At 44.5% G+C, this 26,273-nt stretch overlaps 2 protein-coding genes across 5 annotated transcripts; one reads left to right on the top strand and one right to left on the bottom strand.

The window, feature by feature from the left end:
- Positions 1 to 375: 375 nt before the first annotated feature.
- kdm2ba (lysine (K)-specific demethylase 2Ba) lies at positions 376 to 24,553 on the bottom strand. Of its 4 annotated transcripts, none has more exons than XM_031570339.2 (11): positions 24,366 to 24,553; positions 23,308 to 23,428; positions 12,160 to 12,414; positions 8,903 to 9,046; positions 7,782 to 7,868; positions 6,606 to 7,055; positions 5,235 to 6,325; positions 4,766 to 4,929; positions 4,196 to 4,357; positions 2,465 to 2,683; positions 376 to 2,178 (listed from the first exon to the last, which is right to left on the bottom strand). In XM_031570339.2, the coding sequence occupies exons 3-11, from the start codon at positions 12,382 to 12,384 to the stop codon at positions 1,997 to 1,999; spliced, it is 2,724 nt and encodes a 907-aa protein (XP_031426199.1). In that variant the 5' UTR covers positions 12,385 to 12,414; positions 23,308 to 23,428; positions 24,366 to 24,553; the 3' UTR covers positions 376 to 1,996. The 4 variants fall into 4 exon arrangements, with proteins under 4 accessions (XP_031426199.1, XP_031426198.1, XP_012671447.2 ...); XM_031570338.1 differs by lacking the exon at positions 24,366 to 24,553 and adding an exon at positions 23,866 to 23,949; XM_012815993.3 differs by lacking the exons at positions 23,308 to 23,428; positions 24,366 to 24,553 and adding an exon at positions 20,551 to 20,762.
- Positions 23,932 to 25,977, top strand: orai1a (ORAI calcium release-activated calcium modulator 1a). Its single transcript, XM_012815866.3, has 2 exons — positions 23,932 to 24,060; positions 25,312 to 25,977. The coding sequence occupies exons 1-2, from the start codon at positions 23,935 to 23,937 to the stop codon at positions 25,888 to 25,890; spliced, it is 705 nt and encodes a 234-aa protein (XP_012671320.1). The 5' UTR covers positions 23,932 to 23,934; the 3' UTR covers positions 25,891 to 25,977.
- Positions 25,978 to 26,273: the final 296 nt, after the last annotated feature.

The following is a 26,273-nucleotide window of genomic DNA, read 5'->3' as shown; positions in this document are numbered from 1 at the left end:
TTGCAGTTACCCTTTGGGAGTTGTGTGTGTGTGTGTGTGTTTGTTTGTTGGGGAGATTGTGTGTAAAGAATGGCTTATGTATTTTGGAATGTTTAATTGTTTTTTTTTATTTTTTATTTTAGTAATTATATCAAAATAACTTTATGAAAAATAAATACATGACCTTGTCTTAAAAAGTGTGATCATTTTAGTACTTATCCTTAATATTTCACAAACACACTACTACACCTGTGCAATTTTTCATTATTTATAATCTGCCGTATATGTTAAAATTATGTTATTTGAGCAATGTGTGTTCCCCCTAAACATCTGCTCTTACTACGAGAACAATCCTGTATCTAAAAATTCATAGGAATAAAAAAACCACACAACATATCAGAGAAATATACATTTAATCACATTCATCTCAGTTTCTTTTTTAAGAATTTACAAATATAAATAGCCAAATGTACATGGTGGTGTGTGGAAGTGTGTATAACTTTAATTTAAAGTGGTTTTTAAACAAAAAATTAACCAGATGGCACAAACTCACTTCCCTGGTCTGAAGATCCTGAGAAAAATTCAGAGCACTATAATAGTAAATTATAATAATCATTATTATGATTGCAACAATAACCATCTTTAGTTAATTCTTCATCATTAAAATAATAGCTCAGTATTCTCTAAACCTCTGCTGTATAGTTACTATCTGAAGTGAACCATCTCCACATTCATCTTAATTGGCCCAGGACTACATGGCTACAACCTGAACTAGGTGGTAAGAAATAGGGTTTATATCTGACTGAAATAGGGTTTGTGTTTGACCGAAATAGGGTTTGTGTCTGACTGAAATAGGGTTTGTGTCTGTCTAACACATTAATATTAATATTGACATAAGTGCAAACCCTAAACCACCAACACATGAAGACAGATCCAGTCAAACAGACATCCAGGGCTGGCAGTTCTCTTTCAGTAATTAATGTCCGTTCCCCTGAATACCAATGCATCTATGAATGTCTGCACGATTCAGGAATATCCACCACTACCATTTTCCCATGGTGAAACACTGTTTGAATGTGTGTAGTGACCCTTTAGGGGTCATGGCTGTAGTGTATGGGTATGTACACACACACACACATACACTTCCATAAGCCAGCAAAGGGTGTGAGGGCTAAGCATGATGGGTAATGTGGCACATGGCACTGTAATGAAATAAGACCTCAACACTGTAACAAGCTAGGGCACAACACTCAGAATATACTAGAACACCTCGAAAGCAACAGACAAGAAGGCAAGAAAGAGGAGTGTGGTCTCAAAGAAGAAATGTAATGACCTTAGATGGCCGTCCTGGAGTGCATTCAATACCGTATACATACAGAGAAGAACAAAAACAACATACTGAGGCAACAGAGAATAATGAGTTTTACGTTATTATCATTTTATATATATATATTTATATGTATATATAAAAATGCAACTTTTGAACATAGCAAAAATAACAAAAAAAAAAGGTGATTTCACACAACCTGAAATCTTACGACATGATTTTTATACTCCTTTTTTGTACAAAAAAGGCCTCACCAGCACAAACAACAAACACCCTCATGCTGGGTTTGTCTGCACAGAAAAACACTGTTGCCAGGGAGGGGCGCCGCCTCCTTGGTGGGACCAGCCGAGGGATCTCGAGCCTTCCTCCTCTGTATGTCCTGTGGGCTTATCGGTATGCCTGAACACCATGTCTGATTATGTGTAATTGTCCCCATCTGCTGTTATTTTATTCGACAGCTTAACTTTGCCCAAACCAATAACTTCTCATCCCATCCACACTCAGAGGCCGGCCCTTCCAACTAAATTACCACAAACAAAACAAATCCAAACACAACAAAATGTTCTGACATCCACCCAAATATGCAAGTGTTTCTTTATGAATTTTAGTGCAAAGTGGGGGTTGAGTTTTGGTGGTTTATGGTTTGTTTGCCTTATTGTTTTTGCTTACAACGTCCCCGAACGTGACGGACTAGCTGAGCTTCTGCAGCAGCTTGTCCTCGCGCAGGCCGAACGGCACGCTGACTGACATCTCGGCGATGAAGCGCTCGCACGCCTGTCTTGTCACTTGCTTGCAGAATCGAAGGTCGATCCGGCAGATGCTGCCACAGCGCTTGAAGTAAGTCAGCGACTGGTCTGTCACTCGGTTACACACTGCCAGGGGACAAAGGCAAGGAGGGAGGAAGAGAGTGTGAGTCACACAGAGAAAGGAAACTAGACCATGAGTAAAAGATTACTGTGATGCTGTGATGCATTGGAAACACAGGTATGTTTACATGTATGTGTTTATGTATGTATGTATGTATGTGTGTGTGTGTGTGTGTGTGTGTGTGTGTGTGTGTGTGTATGTATGCATGTATGTGTCTGTGTCTTCGTGTGTGTGTGTGTGTGTGTGTGTGTGTGTGTGTGTGTGTGTGTGTGCATGGTGTGTGTAGCTTACCAGACAGGTTGACCTCGGTGAGGGAGTCTCTGGTAGTGGTGCCGGCGGCGGTCAATAGGTTGATGGACTGGTCATTGATGTGGTTGCAGTAGCTGAGGTCCAGTCGTGACAGCAGGGGCATGTTCTTGATGATGAGCCTCAGGGAGCTGTCTGTGATGTCTAGACCCGCCAGACGCAGGTCCACAATGTTCCTCAGCTTACTGCGCGTGTCCATCTGACCTACAGGACCACAACACACAGAGTGCGTCACAACAAGAGTCAAACACCTGACCAGGTCAACTTAACATTAAAGTCAAGATGTTCTAATGCACAGCACAAGCAAACCGTCGGAGTCTCAGTGTTTTTTTGTAATGATTCTGACGCCACTTGAGGTCATGTTGCTCTAAACTGACAGGATTCTAAAGACACTACCGTTCGAACATTTTCCAGGTTGTTTTTTTTCAGATATATTTTGTTTCAGATTGCTGCCCCAGCTTTTCTCTAGAATGACAAAACAGTTTCAGTTCTGATTTGAAAACACCATTTTACACAGGGACTATTTTTTTTACATGAAGACAATGTCATAGTTTATTGTCCTTTTATCAAGTGCGACCAGGGACCTAAAGTCACAAGGTAAAAAAAAAAACATGTATGGTCTATTTAAGTAGCTAAATTGTGATTACAAATGTTGAAGCTTGTTTTCACCATTCTTGTAGTATGTAAAAATGCATGGGGTTTTGTCCTTTACAACCTCAAAAGAAACCTTATTGAGACAGCCTGGGGAGACTAGCAGTCAAATGTAATAGGGAGAGGTACAGGCCCAGAGCTATGCACAATATATCCACCAGAGGTCAGTTTGGTGCCAAGTATTTTCCAGCAACATTTGGAGGTGAGTTTCAATCTGAGTAAGTAGATCAGTGCTGGCAGGTTGGTTGGTTTTGTTCTTCTGTGGGTCTCTGAGGTTTGTATGACAATTTGTATGTAGGTCGCTAGATGTTTTGCAACTCTCTGTGGCTTTGCATTTAGCCACATATTAACCATTTCAATGCAGGGTGCTATTTCCCACTAATTTTCAAATCTGCTGCACACATGCAGCTTGCCTCACAGACCAGACAACAGCTGGCACACCTCTGTATTGCGGCTTCAGCTGGTTTAGTCTTTGCAGTTTGCTGATAAGCAAGTTGTAGCATTTTTAGTTCCCCTTACTGTCAAGCACATGACTGATCAAGATGCGTCCATCGGGATACGACATTTTGCATGTCTCTGTGCAATGAAGATATATTTGTGCCTCTGTGCGGCCATCCACTTGGGTGGTTGAGAGGGGCTCCGTGAGGTTAGACAGAGAGTTTGTATGTAGGTCACTTAATGTTTTCATGTTTCTGTGCCTCTCCATCTGGCCAGCGTCTCAGTTGAGTGTACTTTTGGCAACTTTCATGGCAAGGTGAACACTAGTATTTTTTTCTGTCCACTGCACTTTACATAACATGTGTTACAAGGCCACAACAACAAGAACACATTACTAAGAACCATAGCTGCAACATTTATGGCCACTGATTACATATAGCTGCCCCGTAATCTGTACACCCGGGTGGTAACTGATTATCTTGTTTTAAATTGGGGTTTGTTCTATTTCTTTTTTGATTAGAAAATGCATATATTTGTCCACTAGTAGTCTAGCAAATCCATATTTACAGTTTTAAATGTGAATACATTGCCCACGTGGAGGCAGGCTTTGGCGGTGTGAGGAGGTACCTGGGCGGTTGTCGGTGGGAGGGGAGAGCAGGTCTCTCATCTGGGCGTCCTTCAGGCCCTCCACCCACTGGACGTCCAGAGTCCTGAGCAGAGGACAGGAGGAGGTGCAAAGAGCCGATACAGCCACCCATGAGCAGCCCGACAGGAGCAGCACCCTCAGACCTGTTCACACACACACACACGGACACACACACACACACAGACACACACACACACACACACAGACACAGACACGGACACACACACGGACACATACACACATTCAGACACATAGTTAGATCTACAACAGGCACAGAGATACAAAGGTACAGAAAGATAAGGACACTATATAAACAGGTATTGCACATGTTGCTGATTTGAGCTGATTATGGATTGAGTAAGAGAGATACATGCTAATATTGAAAACAGCATCTTTGATCAGACTACAGTACAGTTTTCTCAGGCAGACACACACATGTCTGCAAGTATATATATACACATACACACACACACACACACACACACACACACACACACACACACATATATATATATAAATAAATAAATAAAACAAATATGTATGTGCTGTACCTGGTAGCCTGTTGATAAGCCAGCTGAGTTGTTTCTTGGAGATGTTGGTCCAGCTAAGGTCCAGAGTGGCAGGCTGTCGGCGTACAATTCCGCTCAGCATCAGAGGAGTGATGGACTTGCAGCGGTTCAGATCGATACGTGTCCACAGCCTCTTATCACAGCACCTAACACACACACATACACAGAGTAGTTATTAAAGCGTTTAAATATGAAGTTACACATTGCCAAGCATTTTAGTTCCCCTACAAGTACAGCATTTTAAAGCTGCAATTGAATAGACACGATGAGACATCTGTTATAGGCTAAATGAGGTGTGAGGCTAGCAGTGCTAGCATCTCTGAAGCTAGCAGAGACATTTTACAGAGAATGAGCCATGAGACTTTTCAGTCCGACACATACACACACATACACATACACATACACATACACATATACATATACATATACATACACATACACATATCCTCACCAACGGTTCCATGTCTTGCACACGCGCATGCAGACGCACAGATCCTGATGTGTCATGTGACTGAAGATGGCCAACCAGGCCTCGCGCTGTGCCACGTGGCTGTGTCCGTCTGCTAGTGGCAGGCGCTCGGGCGGGGGGCTGATGGGTGGCGGCCGGATGACGTGCCGCTCCATCTGCACACACTTGGGCGGCGAGCGCGGCGGCGGTGGCCTCACGGCAGGCGAGCTGCGGTTGAAGCCCAGCGGCGTGATCTGCGGTGGGCCGTAGAAGTGGCGCAGCTCCCACGGCGTGCCGTTCATCTCCCGAGCGCGCAGGTGCGGCCTCTCCCCTCCTCCGCCCCCACCCACTCTATCCAGATCCCCGGCACGTCCGTCTCTTAGGCCGCCCAGTAGGTTGCCGCCAGTCCCGTTGCGGTAGGGCCGCTTGGGCTCTTCGTTCTCGCTGGCCTCGTCCTCGTTGTCGGGCCCGTCGCCCGGGTCGCCCCGCAGCGGCTGGCGGTTCTCGTTGGCCAGCGTGTCCTCCGTGCGCTGGATCTCCAGGTTCAGCTCTTTGCTCAGCTCGCTGCTCAGCTCACGGTTAGGCAGCCTCCGCCTCCTTCTGGACTGTGGCTGGCCGGGGTGAGGCTGGGCCTGGGCCTGGGGTTGGGAGTGGGGGTGCGGGTGAGGGTGCGCAGACACCCGCGACGTGCGGGTCGGAGGGGTCCTCTCTGGGCCGCCGTCCCCGCTTCCGCCCCCCTCACTGCTGGGCCCCGCCCGCGGGGAGCTGCCCAGCGATTGGTCGCTCTCCAGAGAGGCGGGCGTGGCTCGCAGGGGTCCGGGGCTGCGCTCGCTCCGGCGGCTGCTCCGCTCTTCCTCCTCGTCCTGCTCCTCGTCCTCCTCCTCTCCTTCGTCTTCCTCCTCCTTCAGCCTATTGCGCCGGCCCTCGTCTGTTCTGGACAAACGTTTCACTGTGAGTTTGTCGTCGTCCTCTTCGTCCTCTTGCTCTCTCTCGGAGTGTTCTTCCTCCTCCTCTTCTTCGTCTTCGTCTTCCTCGTCCTCTTTCTTGACCTGAGAGAGTCTGGGGATCAGGGGATCATCACGCCAGGTTTTCTTCTACAAATGAAAGAAAATAGGCATGAGTTAGAAGAACTATTCACTTAGGACTGTACAAAATGTTTAATCACTCCAGCGTTTTAAATGTACTATTAATAAACTGTATGTTTGTATCTGTGTGTGTGCGTGTGCGTGTGTCAGAGGGAGAATGCAAAAGTAAAAGAGAGCGCTGTTTGAGGATGTGTGTGTGTGTGTGTGTGTGTGTTTAGCACTTCATTTGTATGCGTGGGTGTGCCATGGATTTATGACTTAATGCGCGTGACCACCTCCGTCTGCGTACCTTCCTCCTGGCGTTGGCATCTTCCTGCTGCTCCTCTTCGTCGTCATCTTCAAACAGCTTCCTCTTCTTCCTGAGGAAGGCCGGGATCTCGGGCCGCGGACGGGGCAGGCCGCTGGGCGTGAGCAGCGGGGGCAGGCGGCCCGTGTGTGGGCCCGAGGACTCGTCCGTTCGGGGCCTGGGCGCGTCCTCTCGCTCGCTCTTCCTCTTCAGGCTCAGGGAGGAGGAGGAAGAGGAGGAGATGGTGGCGGTGCAGGACGCTCCACCCAGAGCTCCTGCAGGGGAGAGCCCGGTGGCTCCGAGGGCAACTCCGACACCGCCTCCGGTGGAGGAGGCAGAGGGCGTCTGGTCCCCGTCGTCCCGCGCCTCACGGCCTAGCCTCTGCTCCCGCAGCAGCGATCCAGGCAGGTTGGACGCGTATTTGAACCCTGGTCCCCGTTTTTGCTTGACGACCAAAAGGTGCGAAACGGGGGAGAAGGGGGGAGACAACTTTATACCTTATGCTTATTAGACGTTGGCATTCAGGAGAGAACACGTGCAGAGACGTGCGGAAATAACTGCACATGAGACATTCACACACACACACACAGTGGCGTTACACACCTGTGTATTGCCTAACTTGTAATTCTGTCCAAATACAAAATGAACAAAACTTGTTTTGATGATGACTTCCTACACCTCTCAAACACCATAGCTGCCCACGTCTGACTTCCTACATCTCTCAGACACCACAGCTGCCCACGTCTTTTCTTGGTTTTGAAAGCTGAATTTTTGCAGTGTATGTGTGACCAGTGTGTTTGTATGAGAGAGAAAGAGAGAGAGAGAGAGAGAAAGAGAGAGAGCGAGAGAGCGAGCGAGCGAGAGAGAGAGACAGATAGATGTGTGAGTCATCTGATCAACACTTCAACAGGAACTAAATGAGAGCAAAAAAAAAAACAGGAAACAAATGTCTCCTCCAGTCTGTGTATGTATACACCCAAGAGATCCACGTGAACGTTCTGCCTTCATAAGCTACAGAACTTATACAAGAGACCAACTCCAACTATGTTGAACTGCAAGTTTTACTCTTCCTCATTTCACAGTACTGTCACTGCATTGGTCCAACTGCAAACTGCAAAGACAAATAGGAGTGCACACTTCAGCATACATCATACTGCACGATATTCCTCAGATACTTACTTTTCCCGTTTTTCCGGCGTAATTGCATTTAGGGCATTCCCAGCAGTTGGGTAGCTCGTCGTTCACCACTCCGGCCACGTCCTTCACCTGTGACAGACAGACGGACGGACAGACAGACAGACAGACAGAGGGCGGGAGGAGAGAAATAATGGTTGAGAAACAGTGACAGGGCTGCAGGGGAGAGCCACAGAGGAACAAGGCAGAGAAAACTGAGTTTGTTAAGCTAAGCGAGCTCACCACAAAGCTGCTTAAAAAGGGAACTGGGTGTGCTAGTGTTATACACGCCCACACACTCTCAAAACACAGACACACACACAGACACTCCTTCGTTCTTTTTCTCTAACAATGTTGCAAACAATATAAAAAAAACACATCATGTGCAGTGTACACACACACAACGTAACAAATATATATGATACAAATCAGCAAGTAAACTTCAATGGGTGAGATTACTACACATTTCCAATCTTGCTCTTATCGGCCCAAAGTTGGTCAGTCTAGGACTCCTACACACATCACTCTATCCACACGCTCACCAGTCAACTGGGCTCGTTTTGCATTTCTGTGTTTCCACCTTGCACATGACACGCAGTAACGACATAAGTATCTCTTTGATGGAATTAATGCTAGTTCAAGGCTAACTGGAATGTGGTGGCAAGAGGACATCCATTTTCTCCCTGTTTTATTTTAAATCAACAGGAAATTCATACAGATCTCTCAATGTGTGTGTGTGTGTGTGGGGGGGGGGGGGGGGGTTCCAACAGACATCAGTTACAATGACAGAAAAGAGTAGCAACCTGTGACCACAACATGTAGAAAGACTGCAAATTCACACATTACCACTTAGACAGAGACTTTCATTAGTATTATATTATATTTCAAGAGCTGTATCTACAAGATGTTGAGGCCTCCAATCTCTTGGATATTTTAGATTGTTTTGACCTTTTTGACAGGATATGATGTGTGAAATCTAGGATCCCTGATCAACATGAGAGTTTAGAGTCAATGTTTAGTGCAGTGGGACATCAGTGTAATACCTGTGGTTATAGGTGAAAAGGATTTAAGGTGTCTAACCCTCAAAATGACTTGTGTGTCTTTGTGGGGTTTTTGTGTCATCTGACCTTCAGGCAGTTGGGGTGAACGATCTCGTTGCAAATGGAGCACTCCATGAGCATGGCGTTAAACTTCTCCTCCTCCTCGTCCAGCGTGTCCTCCTTCCCCGCCTCCCCGCACACTACACACACCGCCGTGTGAGGCAGGACCGGCTGCAGTGCAAACAAGCAAACAGGTAAGCAAACAGGTAAGCAAACGAGCCAGGGACAGCACAAACAGACACAACATGCTACATAACAAGACAGATCCTCAAGTAGCAATAATAATTAACAGGTTGTTTTCAGTCCTAGCATTAACTTCAATGAGAAGGAAAGCTAACCCCTCTCCTGCTGTTATAATTAAAAAAGTGCTCTTACACCAAGCTTGCACAATCACTTGAGGATGGTCCAACATGTCCAACTTTTAGAATACATTTTTAAATACACAAAATAGGGTGGGCCAAATTAAGCTTGGCCTTTTTGACAGGGGTATATATTGTCCCAATAGCAGAGTTGTTAAATTACAATTACTAATCAAAATGTTAGTGATTAGAAAGGGGTCAGAACATCCAAAATAAATGATTGGGGTACTGCAGCATTGTATGGAAAATCCTGGAGATGACTTCATCATAGTCTAAGGATCAAACAGTCAAGAACACTGCTCCAATGGTGAAAACAGCGTAGACGTGGAATCCACGAGAAGCGGTTCAATAGGAACAAGGCGCATCACAGCATAGGGATATCATTGGGCAGGTATAAAGTGGAAGATCATGGTTTGGGTTGGGTGAAAGTTGGAAAACATGGGGTGAGACTGCATTGCCAAAGGAGGCAGATGGTAACCATCTTTGTTTCTGAGCATGAAGAGGATACTAGACAATCAGGAGCGGCTTCTCAGGCAAAGCAAGGGCAATGGATGAACTAGCATAATGTTCCACAAAAGATTCAGATCCTCAGTCAGTGGGTGGGTGAAGACGGAAGCTTCATGTTGTGTATGCGTGTTGGCGCATTAAAACATATTCTGGCTGGTAAAACTAGTTTGACCCAGGGTCGCTACATGTGGAGACATAATCAGGTTTGAAAGTCATTAGAGTGTTTGTTTGAGAATACATTAGTTGAGATTAACTCTTTGCCAGTTAATGACAGAAACAGTAGAATTTCATTTGTGAAAGACGGGCAGAAAAGTGGACGCCAATCACGTTCGAACAGCACTGGCAAATGGGGCAAAGCGCAGGATTGGAGATTGCTGGCTGATGTCGGAAGGCAACTTCAAGTTCCCTAGTGTATTGTTGTGACTACTATGAGACCAGACATGGTGTTGTATTCTTGAGTGTGAATGCATTGTTTTCTTTATTGAGTTAATGATTGCCTTTGAAGATGCAATTGACCTATGGCTAAGCCCCGCCCCTCGAACGCAGACGAGCCAATGGCAGTTTAGTAACAACTGCACTCGGACATCTTGAGTTTACAACTCCATATAGAGTAGCTTTAGAAACCGTGATTCTTCACTTGTTTTATGGGGTTTGTTGTAATGTAAGTTGAACAAAAATGGTCAAACGATGTGCATGGGGTAGATACAACACTTATACGAGGTATCATGAGAGGATAGGCAATGGGGTATATTTTATCCCATTTCCCAAACTAAAACAAGGCAGGGCCAAATGTCTCCGGTGGATTAAGTTGTGTGGCAGACCACACAGTCAACTCTACGTTCATTAGCTATCTGCCATACTCTTGTTAGGTTGGAAATGTCCTCTGCTAAAGCAATCAACTAAGCCTACATGATCATAGGCATACTCATTCACATTATTGTCATTGACAGTACCGGCTTACTTTCACCACTGATGTTATACTAGGTTTAGACAAGTTATCTCTGGCTAAAACGGTTAAAACTAGCTAACGTTAACGTTAGCTATTCACTAGCTGCGCTAGCGTAGCTATGTCAGTTATCGGACAGTTTGTTAAAAATCAGCCATTCTATTAAACAATCGATATGCACAAGTATACATGAGTTTAATAATGAATTAACATGACAACATGAACATTTGCCGATAACACACGCATGCCGGTTACGATAGCTAGCTAGACAGTTAGGACACTGTCCTGTCAGGGGCAGGTTAATGCTAGTTATAATAAACGTAGGTCTACATCTCAGTGCCTCTCCAGATTAGTTAAATTAACTGAAGATAAATTAATTTAATCTTTCCCTACGGTGCATGAACAATGCTGGTATTGGATGTATTTATCTGCAATCGTGATGACCGTGAGATGAGGCTTCTCCCTCTTGCATAGTGATCTGTACATTTTCGCCTCAAATTTAAGCTTGTTATCCACCATATCTAGTTTAAAATTTTATACATATCCCTCCATTGCATAATGAAGTCTCTTTTGAAGGCTTTTAGACGAAATCAGGTTCTTTTGTCTCCTAAAGTTGTCTAGAGCCTCTTGGGATATCGTTTTGACACTGATAGCTGCCATTGTAAACTATAGTAAGCTCCGATAACTTGTCCGAGTTAGCAACAGTAACGAAGGGGGGCGGGGCTTAGCCATAGGTCAATTGAGGAAGCCTTTGAGAGGAAGAAGCTGAAGTATCCAGATCTGCGTGTGGAAGTAAGAGAACAAGGTTGGCACGCACACACAAGACCAATAGAGATAGGTGTTAGAGGCTTTGTAGCTGAATCGACCACAATACATCAGTTGGACTGTGGTTTCTTGAGGACATGTAGAATATATAATTAATTCTCCTGCTTTGCACTTTTTTGCCGTCTACACAGGCTCCAATCATTTAGCAGCATGTGCTCAATTTTGAGTGTTGTTTTTGATTGGTTCTCTTGTTTATTAAATTTGCACCACCTCTCAGCAAACGGTAATCAAATATAATAAGTAATTTACTTTGATGAAGTAATTACTGTCGTTACATTACTTTTTTAACAGGGTAACTAGTAATCTGTAACCTATTACATTTCAAAAGTAACCTTCCCAACCCTGCCCTATTCACAAAGCATCTTAGAGATAAAAGTAGCAGAGTAATTCACAAAGCCCCTTGGTGCTCAAACTAAGTCTGGGAGGACTCCTCACTCACTAAGAACAACTCTCACACCAAAAACAGTTGCACGCCAGTTTACAGACTGCCATGCCCATTTTTTGTAGGAGTTTCTCCTCCATTGGCAAGTTAGGAGCCACTTTCAGCCTTAAGATGCTTTGTGAATACAGGCCCTGATCTCATCATTTCTGGCACTCTCCTCTACACTGTAACATCCCTGGATTGCAGAAAACCTGGAGGGACTCACCGCAATGCACTGCCTCATGATGCATGACTGCTTCATGCGTCCCGGACCGCCGAACTTCTTCATGTCCTTGCAAAAGTGGCACTCGCCACACTCCGTCCGCACGCATGCCTCGCACTTCCTGCAGCGCGTGCGTCTCCGCCGGGCGCCCGAGGCACTGCGATTGGACGGCAGTTTGACCCCCGTTGACCCCGGCGTGGAGAGCGAGGCGGATGCCGGCGTGGCCATCTTGGGTTTAGGCCGATTAGGAGGGCGCTGCTGTAGGAGGGAGAGGAATGAGAGGGAAAGAGAGAAAGAAAAGGAGACAGGAGTCAACAAATCGCTCTATATTTGTAGAACGGTGATGTTCTGCTGTGTCCACAAAAAACAAGAGATGAGAGAAAGCTGCTGACAGACATCATCTGTCAGAGAGCAGAACACAGAAAAAGAGAAAAACATACAACCAAGGTGAGCGGAAGGAGAGAGTGGATGTACCGTGAAAAAGAGACTGCTGGTAATGCGATATGCTGCAGCACCAGAAGACTGTTACCTGACTGAGAATGTGTGGAGAAAAAATATGCCAACCCTATCTATGCCAAACCTCTAGGTCAGTTCTAGCTTCATTGATAGTTGCCTGCGGGTAAAATGGCACTCAGACTTCCTCTGAACAGGCCTCCATCTGCAGCAAACTGCTTTGTAATCTTCAAGAAAAAAGGAATCTCAGGTTATAAAACCAAGTCTGCTTTCAGCGTGAAAGACTAAGATAGAGAGGAAAGGATGAGCATACGATATGTAATGAGAGAGAGAGAGAGAGAGAGAGAGAGAGAGAGAGTAAGAAAGAAAGAGAAAAACTGAAGAAAATATCGGAGGTGGAGGAGCAGGCGAGCAGTACTGCATGGGGATGTCTGTTTCCATAGCAACAGATCATTTTGAGGAGCGATAGATGGTTGGAATAAAATCATGAAAAGACTGGAGTAATTGGGGAGGGTGGTTTAATTGATAAGGGATGCGTGTGTGAGAGTGTTTGTGTGTGTTTGTTTGTTTTGTTGATGTTCAGAATGAATCCTTTTGATGTTGGTTCACTTGATGAGTTTGCGCTCGACCCTGAAGGCTGTTGCACTATGCTGTGTGCCGTACCGTTGCACAGGGCCATCTTTGAACAGCACACACTCACACACTAAGAAAAACATTTAACCCAGTCTCACCGCACTGCAGCACCGCATAAGGGAGAATCAGCATTACCAGAATGAAAAAAAGAAAAAAACTTCATTCTGAAGGAGCTCCAGGATCAGCCTCATATTTCCTCATCAGCACAAAATATGGAGGTTCTCAACTGCAGCACAAGGTCGGCTGAGGGAAGAATCGAGAGTATTTGGCCGCTGGCATAATGTAGTACCTACCAAGCAAACGGCTCGACTACTGTAAAGCTACATTAGCACTACTGTGGGCCCTCCTCCAGGTCTGGTGGCTAAAAAGAGAAGTGAGGAGCTTCAGTGGAAACCAGGGTGCCGAGCCTCAGCATGGGCTCAACTTGTCAGGGATTTAAAGGGATGGCCATCAGAGTTAGCATGTTGCCCTGAGTCATTCCCCATCTATGTTTAGTGCTAACCAGCCGGCTCTTTCTATAACCCCTCAAGTTATGAACAGCCTATGTGGTAAATGTGTACTATTTTAGCATTTGTTTAAAACTACATTTCCCCTTCAGGCCAAATCTGTGCTAATTTTGCGTTTCTTTAAAACTACGTTTCCTGGCGGGTCATATGTCATAAGACTGTTTTCGATGAAGAGATGGGATCAAACCTCAGAGAGCAAAAACCTTGGGGTATGAGAGCAAGGCCAAGAGCATTCCAGTGCTTGCCCCCGAACAGCAAAACCACAATAACCAAGAGACAAACAAGACAGGGCCAAGCACACTGTGGCATTCCTGCCCAAATGAAATCTGCCTCTGCTAAATCACAGGATTTTATTAAGAGAGAGACCCGGAGTGCCGGGACTCACAAAGGCCTCTCTCATTCTGGTGTTCCCACATTCTCTCCCTCTCTCTTCCTCTCTCTTTCTCTCTCCTTTTCTTTTCATTCATTTAAGCCTCTGGAGGGAGATTACATGTAGGCCACAAAGAGCAGAAGTACAGATGACTCTCAGCAAGTCTGCCAAGGGCAGGGCAAACAACTGCACCACAGAGGCCTACACTGGGCCTAAAAAGACACGGCAACACATTTAGATTTGAGTGATTGGAAGTCCAGGGGGCCTATACTAGTGGGTCTAGCCGAAGCACACATCAAGTGTTCCCAGAGAGGATGCTTTGAGGGAAAGACTGTTGAGCATAGCGGAAAAGGATATCAAACTGGTTTTGATATGTGACTTTGGGAGTTGTGTGTGTATTGCTGAGAGCTAATTTTTTTGCAAAATGCCCATGTCAGCAGAGCTTTACTTGTTCTACTCTGGGAACTCTGCAAAATTACCTTGCTGCTGTTCACACCCTGACAGTGGACGTGTACACACACACACACACACAGCTTTATGCTGAGCCACAGCGTGGCTGGGTCCAACTTCACACGTTTACAGCCCCACAGTGACTGAGCGCTGCAATGGAGCTAATCAAATGGCGATGCCATTCCAGTCACCCATGGGTGCTTTGCTACTCCAGACCAGTAACCCAACACTTGGGCAAGGGAGCCAAGAGATTGCATCATCATCACACAAGCACTGTGCATGCACTGGGTCCTCTCTGGACACCACTTTTAGCAGCCCAGAGATAATGCCAGTTCAGAATTGTGCCCAATTCTCTTTAGAACTGAAATAGATGTTTCTCTCTGGTATGACCACATAGTAACATAATCGTAAGTAGCGCAAATCGTCAAGTAAGTGTCACACACAATCAGTACATGAACAGCAACAGAGAAGATCTTCAAAGATCTTCATCAGTGCGTGAGTAATAAGTACATATCTAAAAAAAGACCAGGACTGATTAGAGAGGCTTTTTTTTTTTCTTTCTTTCGCACCTCTTCTCAAAGCAGGCTTATGAAGGACGAGCTGCAAAAGAGGGAGGAAGAGAAGGAGTAGCTAAAAGCATCTACTCTCATCCTCAAGGGAACAAGAACAGCACAGCGAGATGAAGGCGCGAACATGGTTATAAATACACCCAGCATCTTATTATTGCATATTCCCTTATGCCATCTCCACAGATAACTGAGCACATTTTTTTTCTTCAGTCATGCCTCCATAACACAATCATTTACTGTAACTAGCTTTTACCATTGTGGCGATCACCAAAGGCGCACCCTCCAGCTTGCCTTAAAATATCCACCGTTGAAAATATCTGACAGGTCATGTTATGAGTTAAGTCCGTCATTGATGCAAGCACTGTAATGCCTTGGAAAAACAACAACAAAGCATTTGGAGGTTTAGTGTTTATCTGAGAGACTGATCATTATGTCTTACCTCAGAGGATGTGTCGGAGTCAATCTCAAGAACCCAGCGGACGTGAATTACTGTGTTACTGTTTTAACTCACTTCACGATCAAACTAAAAGCCAATTATCTGATGTGCCACATTAAATAGTCTGTGTTAAACTACGGATATTAGTACAATTTGATACAAATAACGAGCAAAAGCTGCCAGGGCTGACAGCGGGCCAAACAGCTGTATGAAGACACTGTCTGTTTGGAGGTCTTTGCAAAGCAACAGCATCCTACTGGCACTGTGAAATGGCAGCAATTTTACTGTCCTATCACTGAATGAAAAATGGCCTTGTTTAAATTGGGTTAACAGCCTCATTCCTACTATTTTAGTGCCTGCTTCACATATTTCTTTGGTGTCTTTTCAGAAATCAGTGAAGATTTGTAATTGAATATTAATTCAGTCTGGAACCACCAACCAACCAATTGTTGTGATCAATGGGGACTAGTGAAATGCATCTTTGGCAAAAACACTTATTGTCCAATTGTGTACCTATAGTTAGAGTAACACACTGCCAGAATCTCATCCTATCCAGAGGCAGGTAATCTTTCGAGGTCGGTTATTTTGCTAATTGAGAAACCTAAGAGCTCTGGCCTCTGAGTGCACTGGAAGGAAATCAATAGCCAACTGGAAAGCTGCATGATGTAACAGAAGCTTCATCACCAGGAAGCTAAAAATCGCATTGCATGATATTAAAGGGTAGTCATTATTTGCATAGGTATATTTATGTGCACAAAGACAGCTTTGCAAAAAAAACAAAACACGGTTTGACTGACTTAGTCGGAGTTACTATTTAACTTGCCATTATAAGCACACAGAGCTACTGATTGTAACCTCACATTAGGGGACCAACTGTAAGCTTCTGACATGTCATTTGATCAAAGAGCAGGCGTGCACTAGCATGTAATAGCTCAGAGGTGTTCCCTGTAAAAGATATGCAACATAATTAGATTGCTTTTTTCCATGGTCCAGTGAGGGTGGCAGGGAAAAGCTAAGGAACAAACTCACTAATGACCTAATGTCTCACTAATGACTTGACCTTTGAACTTCATGGTTAGACTGCGCACCATCCACTGCTGAGACCGTAGATTTGATCTGGACCTGAGCTACGTCTTAGTTCACACTGGTAACATCCTTGCATACAGTCACAATATCTCCCCCAACACAAACACCAACCTGCCAACCTCAACCCAGCGCTTCTTTCTTCTATCCCTCAACAGCAAAGCAATTTTCATGACAAACACGTGATTCACCATCAGAGGTTTCCCCTGTGGGTCTTACCGCACTGACCCGGCTGACTATCCCATATGCCCACTGATCTCACAGCCTCGCTGTCAGAAACTTGTGGTCTAGAACAATATGTGAGAAATGTGATGCCAGAGAAAAACCTTTGTATTTGCATAACGAGATAGTAGCTCAGGATGAATCAACAACAACACCCCCCCCCCCCCCCCCCCTCAGGGCGGAGAGAGATCTGTGTGAGTCACTGGTGCAGCATGGTGCTACCTGTGAGAGTGTGAAGATGGCACGCGGGAGGACGGAGACTCAACTCAACGTTCAAAGACTTTCAACAAGTCACAGGTACGCCACTTAGTTTGCATACCTGTGAGGTGTACAAATACATCAACAAAAGTATACCGTGGAAAAGAGCACAGAAACTAACAATAGCTTCAGTTGCTATGTTGTTAGCAAGTCACATGCCGAAAGGCTTCTGAATTCCTATACAATAACCCATTTGTGAATGCTGGATCACAGAGCTGTTGCATCCCATTGATGCATGTTGCAATACATGGGCACAGCTTAATGGGTTTTTATTAAGGCTGAGTGTCAATGTGTACATAAGAGTGTGTGTTTGATAGGAAGTTTGGACTAATGCGGTTCTCCTCCTGTGTTCCAGGCTGCAGGAACACACACCCTCAGCTGACCAACATTTCCCAAAACTCTGCACTCTAATGCTTCAGGAATTCACACATGGTCAGGTTGTGGGTTGATGTAAGCGAGTCAGCCAGTGTACAGCATGACTCAACACTCAATCAAGTGAATGTGTTTCCTTCTCTTGTTTTTCAAGTGCTGGGCTTTTGTTCCTTCACAGCTTTGCAATGTAGAGCTACTGTATATCAGCCATGTTTTTGTCACTCTCAATTCACTGCAGTGGAATTCTACATGTACAGACAATATTCAAGAGGCCGACTTTTTTAAACAGGGAACTTTGTATCACTTCCTGCTCTGCAGTGTTTCTGTATACTACTGAAATTATAATTAATTATATAACATAATTCAAATTCCTGACCACTCGTTTCAAAGGTTGCATAGTTGTGATGTTGATACCTTTGTTAATTCATGTGTAGGTATTTTTCAAAAGACAACATATCCACAGACATTCAGTGTAGACACAATCACAGACACATGCTAACATGCTAACAGTAGCAGAGGCCAGAGTTTGAAGCACTGGTTTAACCGGCCTGAAGTGTATCCTTGGTGTGCCAGAGTAACCCTACTCTCAGAGGCTCCTTTATTGTTCCTCATTCCCTCTCTCCTCTCTTCTCCCCTCCCCCCATCCCAAAGAGCAAATACAGGCCTGTCTTAAAGACACAGCGCACCACGAATACACACCCCTGACACAAAGAGGCACCAAGCATGCAGGGGTTAAAATACACATTCACATATTAGGAGGGGCAACAAGAGCACAATCCTTGAAACTGTGTGTGACTGTGTGTGTGCGTATGTATGTGTGTTTAAGAAATACCATCTGTTCCTGTGAGTATATATTTGTAACATATGTGCCTCAAAAGCATATGTATCTACTTGCAAGTGTGCGGGCGCATGTGTGTGTGTGTGTGTGTGTATAAGAGAGAGAGAGAGAAAGAGAAAGAACGAGAAATACCAACCCAAAAAGGGAGACAGAAAGACAGGGAAAGAGTGACTGACTGAGTGCAGGTCCTTGCTTGTGGTGGGTGTGTGTGTGTCTTGTGGGTAACACTTGTATGATTGTGCAGCTGTTTATGAACCACTAAGAAAAGGTGTGTTGTTGTAACAGCACATAAACAGCTGATTACTGGAATAAAGACTGTCTTTCCAATAAATCATACCCACAAACCCAAACATTATGCCCTCTTACCAAAGAAAATCACTACATTTGGGATTCAACAAATCTAGCCCGACTCCTCCAAATGCCAGATCACCAAGAACAAAGTAGGCTTATCTGTCAACAGCATACCAGAATATGCTCTTAGCACTTCTTAGCATTCATCTCTACAAAACAACGTGTGTTCTCCTTTTAGTCTAAATAAATATGCAGACAACCTTCTGCCAAGTGATTCTTTGTAGAACCCTGTGATGTTATGCTCTGTGGTCTACGGAACTTGTTTGTTTATATATGTGTAATATATATCCAGTGTTGGAGTATTAGAGTCGATGATGAACCCTTACATCTGTATTCTGTAGGGTATGTACAGGTGTACACCGATAACAATAATGAATTACTAGGCTGACCAGATGCAAACAGACCAAATGTGGGACAGAAAGTTTGTGTAGAACAATGTGGGACAACTTAACCAATGCTGAGAGGTAACCTAAAACTTACCCAACTGAATCAGAAACATTTGTATTCTGCTTTTTGGCCTATAAACACCTATACTTTGTCCTCTAGTCAATTCTCTTCTCAGTCATTTAATGAAAGCCAGGTTTTTAGAAAAGCTTGGCTGTGTTGCATTTGTACGAGCCTGGTTACTGCTTTTGATGTAGTGCTATTAAATAATAGTAGAAACTCTGCCACAACGGCATAAGCAGCTCAGGTGCCGAGCGGGTAAAAGAAAGCGTCTGCGTGTTCTTATTTCCAACAATTAAAAAAAACAAATTACCAATGAAAATGCCAGACATTATCTCAATATGCAGGAGGCAGGACGAAGCATCCAAATGCTGTGCAGTACAATGCAAAGTGGGACACCTGGTCACTCTATTCATTACCTATTTGCTATGATTATGAAAACCCACGCACAAACCTCCCCCTCATCACCGTCGCAAAATACAGTAACAGTATGACTCATGTACATAAATGACTGACAGAAAGGGGAGGAGATAAAACAGAGAGGACACACATGTTGGGTCACGTTGTTTCATCATTTACCTTCCTCTCCCCTGTTCCAGTGAAATAAATAAATAAATAAACCTCCTTCAACTCTTGCGGTAAACACCCACACTATGGTCAGAATAGGACGCATTTACGATGAAACAAGAGCTATGATCGCCACAACACAGTTCTGTGAAGCAAAGCAGTGTACGCCACTGTGTTACATGACCTTAGCTGTGTGCAAGTTCACGTGTGTGTGTGTGTGTGTGTGTGCGCGCGTCTACATGAAAACCTCCGTGTGATCGGTCTAAGAGAAAATGAAGCAACGGTGGACCTGGACTACAAGGCAAAAATCACACAGGAAGGTCAGATTCCAGCCTCAAGCTACAAAGACAAAGCAGAGCAATTCGAAGCATTCTGGCTGGCTTGCTCTCTGCTAAGTGACACACATAGCTAGCAAACAACAGCCATATCCCAGATTCTCCCTTTTTCTCTTCCTTCTGAGCCCTGCTCTCCCTGTCATTCACCCTCTCTCTCTCTCTCCCTCTCTTCCCTCTACCTCTCTCTATTGAGATATCTTTCCTGAATACAGCAGAGAAAGCCACGCTCACGGTCTCTATGACTTCCTCTCTGAGGGATAGGAAGATCAAGGAATGGGGGGAGAGAGAGAGAGAGAGAGAGAGAGAGAGAGAGAGAAAACAGATAAAATATCTGGGAAGAGAGACATGAGGGGGAAAGAGGGAGTGGTAAAGCACATGCAGGCAAACATACACACTAATATGGCCATTTTATTCCCTGATCTAAAGGCTAAGAAATCTGAGAGGGTAGCAATGGTGTGTGTGTTTGTGTGTGTGTGTGTGTGTGTGTGTGTGCGTATGGAGGCTAACCTGCTCTGTGCTGTCGGAGTCGTAATCCTCATCGTCCGCGCTCAGTGACATAGCCATGGCCGCCTCCTCTCATCGCTTCCCTAACACACACAACACTGCCATGGCTGGAGCCTTCGACTGCTCCTGTTCTCTCTCGTGCTCACTCTCTTTCTTTCTCTTCCTCTCTGTTGCTCGCTCAACCTCTCGTCTGTTGTTTTCTCCCTCCCTCTCTATTTCTCCCTCTCTATTTCTCCCTCCCTCTCCTTCTCTCGTTCTCTCTCTCTCTATCTCTCTGGAACGGGCAGCTGCAGAGACACAAGCAGGCGCTAACCTCATGCATATGCGCTGGGAAAAGGCAGAGGGGGCTCGGGCTCAGCCAATGAGGAAGCAGCTGGCATTCGGTTACAGGGTTGCCCACAAAGGGTGCTCATTGTGAGCTAAGGGTCGGTGGGAGAGGGGGAGGGGGGAGAAGCTGGGAGGAAAAGCCTCCACAAAGGACCTGGGGTAGGGAGTAGAGGCAAGATTACCGCATGTAGAAACAAGGGTAGAAGCTAGATGAAGCATAAATCAACATTTCCTTTCATATTGTGTGGCAGTACCCACTACATTGAGATTCTATCTCAGGATGATAGAGTACTTGATTTCCCCCTCCATTTTCTGCCTTATACAGGAACTGATCGCCAGAGGTTGGAGTTTGATTGCTCTGGCCTGCTCTGCGAGCAGCTGTGGCTTCTGCCTTTGTCTTTTTTTTTTCTTCTCAATGCAACAGGTTACAGGCATGAGACCGTGGCTGTTTGGCACATAGAAGATTCCTTCAAGGATCTCCATTAAAATAACAAAGGCAATATGTCAGTCTCACAGCCCATCTGTCAGAGAGGCTAGTGGGAGCACATAGTATAGCTGCACAAAAATGCTGAATCATCCAACTCAGATGGACTTCATGTAATCCCAAAGCAAAGAGTTGCAAGGCTATTGCACTACTGTGCTGGTCAGAACAGTACTCATATCTCATGGAAAGTCTGAGATGTGTGAAATAATATGTTTGGCATTTTAGGGTTTTCAGGCCTTAAAGAAAGGTTAAGCTCACTGTTATCTTTGTTGATACACAACTGTTGCTTCCAGAAACGAGCTGCTTTCCTTTTTTAAGTCATGGGGGACTCTCTTTCTCCTATCTCGCTTTCTCCCTCAAACACAGACACGAACAGACAGATGTAGGCACTAAACTCTGGCAGCTTCACTGCCGTAATTTGTCCACATAAATTAAACATTTTTTTTCCCCCTGGGATATACTGTATATGTTGTAAATATATGTTCGACTACTCCAAAAAGTCAAACACTTCTCATGCAGTTTTATGTACCACTTCTGCAGCTCAACAACCTCTGTCTTTTTTTTTTTTTTACCAAAACCAAATCTGAAGCAAATGTTCATTACTTTAAAGGCCTTTGTGTTCAGGTCACCATATGTAGACCAGTCTGCACTGAACGATAAACCCCCTGAATTCTTTGTGGGTTTCTGGTCCTCACTTTATCCATCTTTTTTAACATAGTGAGAAAATATTTGACTGCTGGCCCAAATTTGATCACAGCCATCTTCATCTGCAGCCTCAATCCCATCAAAGCGCAGTACATGCATAATCTCCTTATAAGACTTTGAAGTCAGTCCCATCAGAATGCAGTACACACACATAAGGCTGAGACAGATACCAGAAGTAGAAAAATATGATGATTTTTCACTTCCAATCCCAGCAAGTCTATGGTGCAATACATCCACCACCAGGGTTGTAATGTCTCTCAACATCTTTATTGAAATGGTGTTAACTCTGGACATCAGGAACAAAAAGAAGAACTAAATTGTTGTGTGTCTAAGTTGAAGATGAACTGACAAACTGTCTAGTTGCCGTTCCATGTTTTGCATGAATCAGTCCAAAAAGCAAAATGAAAAAAAAAAAACACGGCAGTAATAAATCCAACAAAGAAAAGCAATAGCTTGATGTTCAAAAAGCCAGCAGAGGCGATAACATATAATAACATCCATCCTACAACAACAGCTACTGTATTTTGAGACTACAATGAATCCTCTCTCAAGTAAGCAAAATAAAATAAAAATTATATTAAAAAATGTAAAAGAAAGATAATGGCTCCCCTCCTGTAAGCAAAGATAGTTACAGGAGAGGAACACACATTTTTCAGAGAAGACAGTGCACTGCAGACAAGGTTGGCTTTCATTTTCAAAATCACAATGCATATTGCCCCAGAATGACAATCAGGCATATCTTCTATCTACACCAGTAGGTAGGTGGACATCAGTGTGTTTTATTTGTTTGTTTATTTGACCTACATATAACTGATCAATGAATAGTTGGTTGTAGGCTATAGAACGCTAACACTGAGAAGGGTGAAGGCAGATCTCTGACATAGCAGAAGTACCACCTCTGAACAACTGTGGTATTAGCACCTTCTGGTAGATTAACTGTTCTTCATGCCTAAATGTCACCATGGTGATGACAGCTATAGCCTACTGCAGTGTACAATCTGACTGCTGATCAAGAGTCTGATTTCCCTGGCTGGATACTGACAGTGATCATAAATAGACTTGGGAGATCAGGCGTTCTTGGTGGTCTCTGATACAGGTTTAACTCCATATCAGTGTAATCTGGACTCTGATGTGCCGAGTGTAAAACAGATACAGACTTAATCCCAAAACCATACAGGAGACTCCATTGGCCACAGTCCTGTCTCTGATGAACCCCATTTACACCTACTTCCAGCAATTCTTACCTCCAGTTGGTGAAGGATAACTACTGCATTGGAGGGTCTCCAAATGATGTGTGGCTTTAAAGATATCTGGAGGGGCTACTTAATATCATCATTGATATAATGGGGTCACGCCATGAGGATTCTGCAAAAAGGAGAAGCAAATATCCTTAATATGGGAACAGCATGTGAGGTCAATGAAAACTCATAGGATCTGAGTTTAAGCAAAACTTCGTGTTCGGCCAACATAAAAACGGGTTACGTAGAGATAAAACACATGCAGCATTTTCTCAATAACGTTTAATAATCTAAAGAAAGCATACAATTTTCCTTAAACAAGGGGAGATACCGTTTCTACAAGGCTACTCTTTAAACTCAATTGACCATAATGCACCCGGGAATCATTGCTTCCTGCCCCTGGACATATCTCAATGTAGTTTCCTGAGTGAGCAGGAATATGTTGCTACTGTACTTAGGAGGTAAAGTTTCTTTGCTGTCAGATTTCAAGTCTTCAGAGATTCCGTTGATCAAAACTGTCATGTCGATCTTATCGTGCAGCATTTGCCACTGATTCTTACTTACCAGAATAACCGTTGTGTGTACCTTGCTGTAGTTCGAGACTACATACGTTAGCTGCTTGAAGTTTGCACTATGCCTGACACAATGAGTTTGAACGAGCACTCCCTTCAGGCTCTGTCATGGAGAAAACTTTACTTGAGTCGGGCCAAGTTGAAGGCAAGTAGCAGAACTTCAGCCCTGCTTTCGGGTTTCGCCATGGTAAGTAGTCCTACCGCTTAGCAACTTGACATTCACTAACATATTCCTCCATAGGAATTCATATCAGTCTGCAAAGGAATTTGGAATGTTGTCGGTAAAATGTAGCCGTACTTTCAGTGTGACGCATGCGATTACCACCACTATGGGTAGCACGCACCTGTCAGCCGATCAGTTGATTCAGCTGCATTTAGTGAACTTAAGTATTCCTTAACGACAGATGCCATTTCTTATTTTAAACACCAATATGCTCTGTATAGCTCGCCTCGGAAATTCGCCATATAATCTAACCAGACTTGCATACATACCAGCGGATGTAATGTTGCATGCAAAAAGTTCACTACTTGTCAAGTTTCCGTTGTCTCTACACTCGTTCAGTTTGCGGCTCAGACGTGCGATATGTGCAGTCAAACCTGCAGGCCCACACACGTACTTTTGCAGAACCTCAAGGCTATAGCGAATATGCAACACATTGCCAAACTAAAGGTGGGGCTACAAGTTAGTCGGGGTTAAAGGTCAGTTCTGAAGTGGATTATTGGAAGAAAGTGATGCTGGTTGGTTAGCATGCTCTTTTACCAGATAGTCAGATAATAGAATGGGCCCATGGCAAACAAAAAAAGTGAACATCAACAATGATTTCACTTTCAGTGGAAGACGTCTTAACGCCAGTTCCACAAGACCTCTTAACTCCACTGGAAAGGCTCTTAACACCATGAAATGCACAAGTTGTGTTAATGCATTTGACTGAATTCTAAGCTAAAACAGACAATAATATTGTTCTTATAATATATATATATATATATACATAGAGAGTTGTTTGTACCGTTGAACTGTAAACTGTTGGTCTACTTTGCTTAATAACAAAGTAGATTCACAGTCTGAGTCTGAGTCCCTTCGAGACTTTTCCCCTTAGACTTTTTTGGACTTTTAGTTTTTGACAAAAAATAAGCATTTTGTACAGTCTACTTTGTTTTAGACATATTAAGATTTTAAATACAAAAATATTTTCGAGCATAATATCCAAGCATAAATTTGTTGACAATTGATGCATTCAACCCTTTCTTGAGCTACTCATTTTAAACATTCTTGAGCTTGAATGTAATTTATGAATTTTACTTACAAAAAGCTATCTATATATATATATATATATATATGGTCAAACTGGTCAAACTAGACTAGTTTGAACATTTGTGCTCTTTGTGTGTATGGCATGTCTGGCTTTACAGTGATTGATGTGTGTCTGTGCCCTTCCAGGTGGCTATGGTTGAGGTGCAGCTGGAGCGGGACTTCACGTATCCCCCAGGCCTGCTGATTGCCTTCAGTGCCTGCACCACAGTGCTGGTGGCCGTGCATCTGTTCGCCCTGATGGTCAGCACCTGCATCCTGCCCAACCTGGAGGCCGTCAGCAACGTGCACAACCTGAACTCGGTCAACGAGTCGCCACATGAGCGGATGCACCGCCACATCGAGCTGGCCTGGGCCTTCTCCACCGTCATCGGCACCCTCCTCTTCTTGGCCGAGGTGGTGCTGCTCTGCTGGGTCAAGTTCCTGCCGCTTGGGAGCCCGGTCGAGACCAAGACCACGGCAGCACCAGGCATCAGCCCCGGCCAGGCAGCCGCCATCACCTCCACGTCCATCATGGTGCCGTTCGGCCTGGTGTTTATCGTGTTCGCCGTGCACTTTTACCGCTCGCTGGTCAGCCACAAGACAGACCGGCAGTTCCAGGAGCTGGAGGAGCTGTCCAACATCACACGTCTCCAGAACCAGCTGGACCACCGGGGAGAGGCGGCCAGCTTGACGTCCACCAATGCCGCCGCTGCCCACTTCCCCTAGAGGACAAGCCCCTACTGTACCACTGTACTGTATCATTCTACACACACACACACACACACACACACACACACACACACACACACACACACACACACACACACACACACACACACACACACACACACACACACACACACACACATACCCATACACACACACACACACACACACTAAAATCCTAACCCTTATAACACTTATGTTCTGGAACAACATTTTTACATGACCACTAAGGAAAATGCACACATCTGCTAAAAGATCACAGGTTCCTTTGATTTAAACAGTGTGTGTTTTATGGTACGCTATGAGGTAACAGACTTCCCACAGCTTAGAAGCCATTGAATCCCACCTTATTCGAATAGTAGTCTAATTCCTCCTGGATATCC

Source organism: Clupea harengus, chromosome 7 (assembly GCF_900700415.2).
Source record: "Clupea harengus chromosome 7, Ch_v2.0.2, whole genome shotgun sequence".
Taxonomy (NCBI): domain Eukaryota; kingdom Metazoa; phylum Chordata; class Actinopteri; order Clupeiformes; family Clupeidae; genus Clupea; species Clupea harengus.
The sequence above is the reverse complement of the archived record's forward strand: the minus strand, read 5'-3'. Positions and strand labels throughout refer to the sequence as shown.